Below are 11860 nucleotides of genomic sequence, written 5' to 3'. Positions count from 1 at the left end.
ACTGATAATGGAGGCTTTTATTTCATGAATGATCGCTTAAAGGTCCAATGAAAGCTGAGACTGATTGAGATGAAGGGAGGTGATCAATAAATGATAAATGATTCCGCATCGAGGAGCGATTAGAGGAACAGAAACAGATCCAAGCGGCGTTTGTTTCGCAGCGCCTGCTTGATGCATCCTGGCAGACACTGACGAGGCTGGATAAGAGGCTGCAGGGAAAGAGAAAGCGGGGGCCCGATCCAGGGGGGGGGGGGGGGGGGGGCATCGGAGGGGGCCCCCAGCCAACGCTTGCTCCTCCTCCCCTCCTCTTTCTCTGGGCTGTGTTTGACATGCTGCTCGCGTCGTCTTCCCGTCCTGCAGAACCCCTAAGCGTAGTTTGCTCCTCGGCCGGGGCCTGGGGGCCACTGGGTGGCTGCCCCCCCGGCCTCCCTTCCTGCCTCAGCTCAGGGCCGAGCCCCCCCCCCCCCCCCCCAGTGCAGGATGGGAGATAACCCTCTAATCGGCCGTCCCGCAGCCTGCGGGAGACGATAAGGTTTAAACGTGCCTATCAGCTGCGTGCGTGTCAAACGCCAAAGAAACTATTCAATCTCGTGTTTTAACTGTAAGCAGTAAAGCAGGGGCGGACTGGACTCTGCAATCAAGGCGTTTTGTTTTCACGAGGCTCCCATCGTGGTCTCGCCCGTCCTGTCAACTGTCCACGCCGTCCCCTTCCCGTCCCGTTTGTCAGCGGTTCACTGTGTACATCAAAGCCCCCCCCCCCCCGGAAGGACGGGGTGAACCGACGGCCTCCTCTCTGTTTGCTTTAGCCCGAGAGAAAACAAGCTTCCTGATGAAATGTGACAACAGAGGACATTTTGACATCTAACCTCTGTCGCTACATTTTAAATTCCTCTTCAGGGTGGCCTAAAGTTATAAGGACCGCCTCCATAAAAAAAGAAAAAAGAAACACCATCTGTCAGGTTGGGTCAAAATGTTCTGTTCTCAGTTCAGGAAAAGGAATGAGCGCGTTCCAGTTCTACGTGGCCCATGAGATCGGTTCCTGTGAGACGAATGGACGGGCGAGCATCAGGAGACGAATGGACGGGCGAGCGTCGTGAGACGAATGGACGGGCGAGCGTCAGGAGACGAATGGACGGGCGAGCGTCGTGAGACGAATGGACGGGCGAGCGTCGTGAGACGAATGGACGGGCGAGCGTCAGGAGACGAATGGACGGACGAGCATCGTGAGACGAATGGACGGACGAGGATCAATCAGAAGAGGCCAAATCAATCAGGACATTAACTGGACTCCTATAATTGGATGTCCTCTCCAACCGAAGCTTGTCCGAGGCTTCAGTCAGACGGTCTCGTCCCGACTGGCGCCTGCCGGTGCCGGACCGACCTTCTCATGCACATTTGTGTCTGGAGCCGGAGCCGTGTAGGCCGGGTCCGGCCTGCCATTCCGCCGTGACCTCGTGACCCCTGGACTGTCTGTGCCTGGCGGTGGCGATGCTGCTCCCCCACCCGTGTGCTCCAGCAGCTGAGGACTCGAATAGATCCCGGTGTGACGTCTCCACGTCTCCATCTGCTGCCTAAATATAAGACGCCTTCGTTTTGCCCGTCGGTTTATTGATCGACCGGCAGCGGCGTCCTGGTTTGGGATCGCCTCGACTCCCCAGCGTGCACGCTGACTTTAGGAAATGCCCTCCGACCGTTTCCGTCCGAGGGCCTTCGGTCAAGCTCTGCCTAATTGGAGGAACTTGACCCGCCGTGCGGCTGGCGCTGACCCAGATCTGTGTTGGGGGGGCTCATATTTATAGCCCTCATCGGGCTTTGTAATTACCCCCCATCGCCGCGGTTGAGTCAGCGAATCAGCTCGCTTCGTCTCAGCGGCCAGCAAGCCTCCGAAACAGCAGCGCTAAATACACGGGGAGACCTCGGCGCTCCACGCGTTCCCACTGCGGCGGGACGGGAAGTCCACCGATGGGACTCCCCTGCATCGATAAACGAGACACAAACACATCACGAGAAATATCTCGTGCATTTTAAAGCTCCAGCTGCAAAGGCTTCGTTGCAGTAATGTTGTGTACTTTCGGTGTACTTTGGTGTTTTCACCCCCAACAGCTCAATCAACACATTTTTTGTGACACGCACATCTAAAGCCGAACCGCAGAGCGTTAACGTCGGCCTTTCGGTCTCGTGTTTCCCTTTTTCTTCAAGCAACGCCGTCCTCGCTTAACCGGCGACGATGAAATCGACGTTTTTTTTTCCAGCTAGCCGAGGTGTAAAAAAAAAGAAAGGAATGTCCAAATGAGGTAATCGCCCAAACAGGGGGGGCGGCGGGGGCTCTTTCTCTCTGTGACGTCATTCCACGGCAGCAGTTTTCTCATGATAAGGGAAAAACAAGCGCGGCTTCACATCCACGCGTGCGGACGGACCCGCCTTATCGCCGGCGTGAAGGAAGAGCAGAAACGTGCACCAGATAATCTTCCTGTTGTGTTTCCAGAGAACTTGCGACGCACACGAGGTGTTTCCTCCTGTTTAAGGGCTTCACGTCTGCGTTCTGATTGGCCTCCGGCCGCTCCTCCTCTTCTCCGTCACGTTCTCCACGGGACGATTGGGAACGCGAAGCGCTCCCGAACCTCGAGTACACGCCGACGACGTCTGCCCCCGGCCTCGCTCCCTCATTGATCGGCCCTGGCAATTTATTAGCCATTGCGACAGCTTCCTGTACGGCCGGGGTCGGGGGGGGGGGGCAGAGAGCTATGCAGATAAAGTGCTCAGAGACAGTTTGCACAATAGCTTTTGTGTTTTAATCGAGCGCTGAGCCGGTACCTCCAGAATGTTTTTCGCATACCTTCTGGCGTGCGTGTGCGCCCGCTTGTTATTCCACACGCGCGTCCGGCTGCCCGATCTATTCGCCTCGGCACGACGGGCGGTCACACAACTTCTGGAAAATTACACGCTCAGGGCCGAAATGTTCGAAAATAAGAGGAAATGCCAGCGAATTCCACAATAAAACACTTCGACCGCCAACAATGGCCCGGCGACCTTGAGCCATCGGCAGGCGTCACGTTCCGTCAACAGGTCGAACGGGAACACGGGAAACATGTGGAAGGAAATCAGCAGAGACATTCTGCTAAGCGACTAAGCGCAGCGCAGCCACCGCACGGACTTGACCTTTGACCTCTCTGTGGTTCGTTAGTGAAAAGCAACGGAGGCATGCAGGCACTAGAGGACGGCAGAGACGGAGAGAAGTCAAGGTTAAGATGATGATCGTGTTCCTCGAGGTCCGCGGAGGTCCCGGACTCACGCTGGCGCTCCCGGGTTCACAGAGGAAGACAGCTGGACGGCGTGGACAACTGGAAGAGGCGCGCATGTCACTTTAATTTAGGAGAGAAACCCAGTAAGGCCCACGCCGGTCCAAAACCCTGCTGGACTTCGGTCTGCGCCGCGCTCGTGTTGCAGTTCCACGACCTTCGCCCTCCCACATCGCGCATGCCTTCCCGATGCAGAATGAAAACCGATGAATGGATGGCCTGCGCTCAAAAAAAAAAAAAAAAAAAAACAGGCTGTAAGGAGGAACACCTGTGAAAATGAATGAGCGTGCGAAAATGTCCAGCCTGTTTTCAATGGAGATTAAACGCACGTGCACGTCTGGGGAGGAGGAGTTTGGATTTTAAAATGGCTCGTTTGCTTTTACAGACTGAAGATAAATTTGACCGAGCAACAAGCTGAACATGTGAAATAACACAATAACTATTTATTTCTTTATTGTACAGAAGCAAAACAAACAAACAAAAAACAGCCGTTCTGCCTGATTGGTTGTAAACGCTCTATTACAAATTGTTACATGTCTATAACTTAAATCATGGAGTTACAGTAATGTTATTACATTACATTTTAATCATTGGCCAAGACATACACAGTAAATCCACACATTGTGTTTATGTTGCCATAGCAACGGCAAAAATTACTTTTTACAGTGGAATATCTGGAAAATCCATCCTACCCCACGAATGGGCAGCTGGGAGCCTCACGCTTGCATTTTTTACTGTAATGCAGCTGCGCCACCTAGTGGGCAGACTGAAAATCCACACAGAGATGGTTCTAGCCTGACATTCTCTGTTACAGTCATAAATACTGTGGTTTATGCCAGCGTCCCAGTGGTCCTGCATGCTTGCAGAGGGGGGGGGGGGGGGGGGGGCTTTTATTGATGGAATTCCAGTCTGAGTGTGAAGCAACAGGTTTTCCTGTCAAACACCTTTGTGACGACACCAGCAGACGTAAAGGGAACTTTAAATCAGGGAGCCTTGGGTCCAGCTTGGCTCAGCTCTCCTGGTTCCTCGGTTCCCGCCCCCCCCAGCGGAGAATGATCTGGTGGCAAACACAGAAAGCAAACAGAAGGACAAGGACACAGTCAGAAGAGCCTTGAAGCAGCTGGCGTTTCGACGGGGCCAGCTCTGCTACGTCTGCTACGTCTGCTACGCGCTGCTACGCGCTGCTACGCGCTGCTACGCGCTGCTACGTGCTGCTACACGCTGCTACGCGCTGCTCCAACCGGCTGCAGCGAGTGAGGTCAGCACAGGTCCAGATCCCAACGACAGTGTTGTCTTTGTCAGCTTGGGCCCATCTCTGCCCCAGAGCTGCAGGAAATAGCAGAACGCCAGTCTCGGAGCACAAGGTGAATTTGTTCTGGGCTCAGTGAGGATGGGCGCCATCCTGTAGCAACGCGGCCGAACAGAGCGCCTCTGTTCACGTCGACTCGATGGCGCGTCTCCGTCATCCACGTTGTGTATAAAAACACACAATCCCAACGTGTTCAATGTTTGCAACGGGGACGGGGCTTCCTGGGGCTGGAACGACGCGGAAGCACCGCCGGGCGCCGGCTGACCCTGTTTTGTTGTTCCCAAGACAATTCCACCATCCAATCAGAGAGAACGTACCTTCAACCAATCGGAGCACGGCTTGCCTGTCCGCGGTGATGTAGCAGGAGGTCAGGAGGTAAGCGATTCCACCCAGGATGGCGACGAACACGCTGATCAGGAGGCCGTACTGCAGACTGCGGAAGCTCCAGGCGAGACTCTCGGGGTCAGATCCGAGAATCGTGTCTGAAATCTGACAGGTTTCAAAATCAAGACAGCGCGAGCGTCTTACGCAAACCTGCACTGGTCCTCTGGACGACGTCTCACCAGTCCCACGATGTATGGGCTCGCGGCGTCACCCAGGAGATGGCCGAGTGTGATCTGGAACGCCTCGGCCGTGGCCCTCCTGGTCGGAACCACAATGTACTGGAGGAAAGGCCGACAGCGTCAGGATTCAGCGGAACGGCTCATCCGTGCGTTCCCCCGATCCAAACTCACCAGGAGCATATCGGCGATGACGGTCATGTTCAGCGACACCAAAACTTCGCTGATGAAAATGAACACCTGGAATGAGACACGCCCGCTTTAAACGAAAGGCCCGGCAGGTTTGGGATGAAACCTTCTGGGAAAACTGGGAAGACAAAGACAGAGGTTTGTCTCCTACACAAGTGGCTGGGATGCTTGTCGACGCCGCAAAGATGGCGACGAAGAAGCAGGGGCACGCTCCCAGAATGCCGATCCCGCATATGAGCGGGTCCACGTTCGGCACGCTGTCCCTCAGCTTCCTGGACAAGCCGTAGCCGAGGCAGCCGCCCAGGATCCCCGACGCAACCGTCAGAGCCCCGAAGGTGTAACTGCGAAGCGAGCAGAGGGCACGCAGCGGCGTTCACGCTCTGTGGGGAAGGTGGACGAAAGGCCGTCGGTGGACGCCACACCTGTCTGTGGGGCTGCAGGGTTCCCTGGCGCAGGGGGGCTGGAGTCCCTGAAAGACTCGGGCTCGGGACAGAAAAGCCGGCATCCAGAAGGAGAGGACGCCAACGTTGAAGCTGGTGGTCACCACGCCGAGGGACAACAGGGCGTAACTCTTACTGGGATCAGAGGACAAAAACGAGACGTTTGATTTCAGCAGATTCAACGGCTCCTTGTGAATAAAGTCAAGGTGAGCCTCTAAAATGGGATCGGCCCCGGGTCTTACTGTTTTAAAAGATACTTGATGTCCTGCAGGTACGAGCTCTGCTCCTGAAATCCCTTGCCGTGGGTTTCAGCAGCGCCCCTGGTGGGGTTGGGGCACAAGAAGGTCAGCAAGGCGAGTCCCACGGCAGCCAGGATGGGAGTGACCTGATGCAACAGACCCCACATGAAGTCGGAACCCTCCGGCGTTTAGCTAACATCTACGTTAGCGTACGGTGGCGACGTTCTCACCCTGAGAGCCCAGCGCCAGTCCCCCGTCAGGGAGGCGCTACCTGCCCCCACGAGATACCCGAGACCGCTGCGACGGGAAGCAGAAGCATGAGGAGCATATTTTCCGTGTTTAACATGCTCATCCTTACTTCTGAAATGCTGCCGTGTTTCAGTTTAATCGGGACGAGCCAACAGATGGAAGACAAAATAAAAAATAAAAGCACATTTGTGATCGCCAACCTTGAGACGATCATAACGACGTAGAAGACGCAGATCATGGCGCTCCGTTCGGCGCCGGCGTAGAGGTCACTGATGATGGTGGGAGCGATGATGGAGAAGCTGGCCTCTCCTATCCCGACCAGGCCTCGCATTAGCATCAGAAACCAGAAGCACTGAGGAGAGCAAGGTGCCGTTATGAAGGCAGCGAATCGGGGCGCGGCCGCTTCCCACTTACTGGCTTAGTGACGAAGGAGCCTGCAGCGGCAGTTGCGATCCACACGCTCAAACCGCCGATCATGATGTATTTCCTGTTGTAGCGGTCTCCAAGGTAACCAAAGACCGGCGCCAGAAGCAAAAAGCTGCAGAGGAAGACTGGAGGAGCGCAGAAGAAAAGCAATTCCTTCTTTACAACCTGACTGGAACGGAAGAGAACGGGCCGCCGGAACTTCCCAAAATTAAGCCTCCGCCAGACCTAAGACGAACATTTATGTGGATGTTGTTGTTTTGAAACCAAACCGCTAAATATGCCCCTTTTTTGTGTCAAGATCTACCCATTAGGCCTTTATCCAGATCCACACCTGAACCCTTTTACCTCCAGCAAGGAGCTTGTGTTTGTTTGTCCGTTTATCTGTCCGTTTATCTGTCTGTTCTTCCACCTTGTATAATCTCGGAGGGTGACATTGTCTAATTACCTCTGCCGAGGAGATTGTTTTTTTTATTGTCTGGTCATTCAGCCGATCATCTCGAAATTGTTCGTAATAAATTGTAATTAAATTGTAAAAGTCGACCTTTGGACGGGGATTTTGAGGCCGAAGAGGATCGAAGCGTGAACCTGGGAATTCCTCTGTGTTTGTTTGGACTTTCTGAGTGCTGTTGGAGTTTTAATAATCGGGTCATTCAGAGAGGTGGCGTGTGTGTGTGTGTGTGTGTGTGTGTGTGTGTGTGTGTGTGTGTAGAGAAGCCTCGTCGTACCTGTTTGCAGAAGCGCGGCTGTACTGTCACTTATACCAAAGAATTTCTCAATGTCGAGGAGGACACCTACGAGACAATGAAAACATATGAGCCCAGTGAAACCGGAACCGGAACCAGAACCGGAACCGGGGCCTGTTCCATGGAGAAAAGCAGGATTCAATCCAGCACCTGACTTGGATGAGCAAACACAAATCACTCAAGGATATCCCGTAATGCAGAATAAATCTGGATTGAGGACAGGCCCCCGGCGGCGTGTTGCTGTCCGACCTGCTATCGTGTACCGCTCCATGTAGTTGATCAGGTTGATGTAACAAAGCACGGCCATGGTTACGTGGTTACGCCTGCGTGACGAGGCCTGTCGGCTGACGTCCTGTAGCGCGTGCGATGAAACGTCGCCGGAGAAAGAGCCGTAGTGCGCGTCGGGGCGCCGCCGAGGCAGAGGCGGATCCGGGGGCGGTGCCACCGATCCCTCCATCATCTGCAGTTCTTTCTTCACCTGCAATTTACAGGAATCATCTCACCTCTGCACGGCGTCACATGAAATCAGACAATCAGGAAGCATTATAATTAATGAATATATTAACGTTATAATTAATATGAATGACCTCCGCCAAGGAGGTTCTGCTTGTGACGTTGTTTGTCTGTTTGTTAGCAGGATTACGGAAAACCTGCTGGATGGATCTGGATGAAAAACAATCTGAAGCTGCTTTAGAGCCCATTACATTTTGAGAACAATCCAGATGCCAGTCTGGATACAAAATAAACATCTGGATTTTCCCATTTACGTATTTATAATGGAGGCTTTAAAAAAAACAAAACTAATATCTTGTAAAATATGCATTTTAATTCACTCACCAAAAATCCCAGTCATAAAGGGGTCCGATATGAGCTATCATGAAACGTCTTCTGGATCTGATCCAGAATCAGGCTTCACACAAGAGCAGGAAATATTGGAGGAATTTCAGTTTTCATCTCGTTCCACTTCTTCTCACACCCACAAGGACCGAACTGCAGACACGGAGACCATAAAATAATACATCTAAATAAATAAAAGGATTTCTACACTGATCATATGAAACCACTGTTCAGCAGTTTCATTTCGATAAACGCAAAGTCAAACCGAGACTCACTCTGGACGGAGATCCCTTCTTCATGCCTCCTCAGCTCATTCCTTGTTTGCAGATTTCTGAGGCCAGTCATTGACGTTTCGGCTCAAACATGCCTCAGGGATATTAAATTAGCGTCCCAGCCCACGCTGCGTGGGTCACGTGATGTCACAGAGTGCAGCGCTGGAAAGAAGAATGTTTCCACTTGGAGGAAATCATGTGGCGGAAGAGCGTCTTATGCTGTGCACCCTACGTGATGACAAAAACTTTAAATCTCTACCGGAGGCTGGAACAAAAATAAATTAAACGTGTCACGATCCGACTTTAATTTAATGAAGCAGGCGACAGAAACACACTTGAAATGTCAAGATTAATGCCAAATTAATGGAAAATGAATCCGCACAACGCACACTTACATGTAAAGGTGGTGAGCGGTGGAAAATTATATTTTATTGTACTTTATTATCGTGTTTACGAAGCGACGCGAACCTCGGCGATCAAAGAATGGGCCGGTAGGGGGCAGTATTACACCCATTATGCGGTCTGCACAAAAACATCAACGAAGAAGAACGTATCAGCAGAATAAGGCGACGAAGAAGAATGACGAGAACCCCCAGCGGAAAGTAGACGGGACGGAGACCGACCTGGTGAACGCTGAATTAACGCAGTCCCCGCAACATACTGCCGCCGAGCAGCCGCCGAGCAGCCGCCGAGCAGCCGCATCACGCCCGCTAAAGCATGACGGAGCCGCAGTCGTTGCTGTTACTGAAAAGGCAGCTGGCAGGTATGCTGGATGCTAAGCTAGCGACGGCACTTGCCTTGACGTTAATGTTAGCGGTGATTCAAATGACGGTTCTGCCGCTGGACGGGCTTCTTCCTCCGGCTGCACTAAACGTTAAGGTCCCCCGACAAACCAGTTGCGTGGTGATTGTAGCAAGTCGACGAGACACGTTTCGATTTTTTTTTTTGGGGGGGGGAAACACCTTTTGAGCGTGTTGGGAGATCAACGCACGCAGACGTGCGTCTCGGCGTAGCTAGAGAAAGCCGCTGTCAAAAGTCCCAGCGACTTTATGCTATCTTTATGCTAGCTAAAGTAGCCGTTAGCCTGCCGTTAGCATGTAGTGGTTTCGTTTCTTAAACGCTGGTCAACAGTGTTGTGTTCCTGGTAGCAATGTTCCGAGTTAGCTTGTCTCTTACGTTATTTATCCCACCCGGGAGGGGGGGAAGTTCTTCTCTTCGTTCGGCCCATGCTCGCAGCCCTTGCTCAAGGGTACGTCGGTAAATGAACCTAAGACCTGCCACGCTTTCACTTTAACTCTAGTTTGACAGAGCGACTTTATTTATCCAGCGGCTGACTTCATGCTAATCACTGTTGGGATGTGCCTAGGAGCTTCTTAAGGATGACACAGAATATCACGATTAGATTTTTTGGGGGGGGGGGGGGGGGGGGGTTGGTTCAAGTACAGATTGTTGTCGGTGCAACAACGGTCGCCCCCCCAGCAGTCCGGTCAACAGGCTGTATGTTCTGTGATGTGAGACCGCGATGGTCTGACTTTGGCATTTTCTGTTCTATCTTTGTGTAGACATGAACAAAAACCCGGTAGAAGGATTCTCAGCGGGCCTGATTGACGACAATGATTTCTATAGATGGGAAGTCCTTATCATTGGGCCTCCAGACACACTGTAGTAAGTCCATTTCTCACATGTGATGCAAAGTAGAAGAGGTGTGTGCGCTCTGTCTGGCTCTGCATGCTTTGGGAACGGTACGATATTTACTCCCTCCCTTCTTGTTTGATCCGTTTAATCCACAGTGAAGGTGGTGTGTTTAAAGCTCATCTGACATTTCCTAAAGACTACCCCAACAGGCCGCCCAAAATGAGATTCATCACAGAAATCTGGCACCCTAACGGTAGTTACACGCGTGAACGTGGTGCTCCGTGGTAGAAATGGTGACATCGAAATATCAGGAGCCTTTTTTTTTCTCTCCTAGTTGACCAGCATGGAGATGTTTGTATTTCTATTTTGCACGAGCCTGGGGAGGACAAGTACGGCTACGAGAAACCGGAGGAGCGCTGGCTGCCGATCCACACGGTGGAAACCATCATGATTAGTGTTATTTCTATGCTGGCAGACCCCAATGGAGACTCCCCAGCAAATGTGGACGCTGCAGTAAGTGGCCTTGTTTATTAGAAATGATGTATGAACGAGAAAAGTAAAAGCAAATCAGTTTATTTGTATTTTTAACTGATTATTGAATCCATGAATGGGTCTTAATGTTAAAATGTAATATTTTTTTACTGACTCCATTCTGGATCAGATCCAGCTTTATAAATGTACAACAGGAATAAAGAATTAACGTTTACTATTGGTTTTAAACACTATTCTAAAACTCATTCTCGCGTGTTAGCGACGGGATAAAGAGAAGAGCGCTGCGATTCCAAAAGTCGCACAAAGCAACTGAATTGCCGCCGCCGCTTTTCCCTTCTGCAGAAAGAGTGGAGGGACGACAGGCACGGCGTGTTCAAAAGGAAAGTCACCCGCTGTGTACGGAAAAGCCAAGAAACCGCGTTCGAGTGACATTTAGCAAGCATCTACCTTCACGTTTTCAGGGCAAGTACTCCTTTCAGAATCTGCAGCTCACAAGTTGCGTCCGCAACTGCCTGCGTTGCTCTGAGGTGTGAGCTTTTTAGTTAGTTTTGCTAACTAACTTGGCTTCTGTGATGTAACTCGGCAACAAGGCGATATTTGCACCGTAACCGGTTGCGGCCACACGCTGCAGATTTTAAGCTGCCGTATCTAGAATTTCCTATTCGTGCCCTTTGTTGATGCTAAGACTTCGTGTGTGCTTTCCTGCAGGTCTCCAGTTGAAAATCAACACGGCACTGTTTCCTGGACTCTTCCACCCTGGACTCGTCAGGCTGGTCCTCCTTTTATTTTGGCGGGAACAGACTGGCCACCGTAGGCTGCAATAGAGAATAACTGTGGCTAACAAGGCTGACAGAAGAAACACCAAGCAAGTGCCAAGTCCAAAAAACAACAACAAAAACAACAAAAACCCAACCGCCCCAGAAGATGATCAATCTTTTTTCCAAGTCTACGAACTGCTTCAACATTCAGGAAGATATTGTAAAGACGTGTATATAGACAGACTAAACCGGATAATATATAAGCTCCCTTTCCATCTATCAAAAAGACACTCAGACCAAATAAGTAGCACTGGTTCAGATAGATATATTTTTGTCCATTTTCCCTTTCTGAACTGAAGCATGCACGAGTTCTCTTCTCATTCTTTTAACAGGAGGTCTTAAATGGTAGCGC

At 51.5% G+C, this 11860-nt stretch overlaps 2 protein-coding genes across 2 annotated transcripts; one reads left to right on the top strand and one right to left on the bottom strand.

Annotated features, from left to right (window-relative positions):
- Positions 1-4282: 4282 nt before the first annotated feature.
- LOC137900343 (protein spinster homolog 3-like) lies at positions 4283-7776 on the bottom strand. The gene is made up of 12 exons (XM_068744407.1): positions 7704-7776; positions 7437-7502; positions 6700-6836; positions 6486-6637; positions 6267-6333; positions 6040-6182; positions 5780-5932; positions 5509-5698; positions 5343-5408; positions 5172-5270; positions 4926-5097; positions 4283-4356 (listed from the first exon to the last, which is right to left on the bottom strand). The coding sequence occupies exons 1-12, from the start codon at positions 7759-7761 to the stop codon at positions 4283-4285; spliced, it is 1377 nt and encodes a 458-aa protein (XP_068600508.1). The 5' UTR covers positions 7762-7776.
- A 1374-nt stretch (positions 7777-9150) lies between these two features.
- Positions 9151-11152, top strand: ube2g1a (ubiquitin-conjugating enzyme E2G 1a (UBC7 homolog, yeast)). The gene is made up of 5 exons (XM_068744482.1): positions 9151-9326; positions 10126-10228; positions 10354-10451; positions 10533-10711; positions 11033-11152. Exons 1-5 carry the CDS (start codon positions 9281-9283, stop codon positions 11117-11119), a joined length of 513 nt encoding a protein of 170 aa, XP_068600583.1. The 5' UTR covers positions 9151-9280; the 3' UTR covers positions 11120-11152.
- Positions 11153-11860: the final 708 nt, after the last annotated feature.

This window comes from Brachionichthys hirsutus, chromosome 10 (genome assembly GCF_040956055.1).
Source record: "Brachionichthys hirsutus isolate HB-005 chromosome 10, CSIRO-AGI_Bhir_v1, whole genome shotgun sequence".
Taxonomy (NCBI): domain Eukaryota; kingdom Metazoa; phylum Chordata; class Actinopteri; order Lophiiformes; family Brachionichthyidae; genus Brachionichthys; species Brachionichthys hirsutus.
This window is presented reverse-complemented; position numbering and strand designations above follow the sequence as displayed.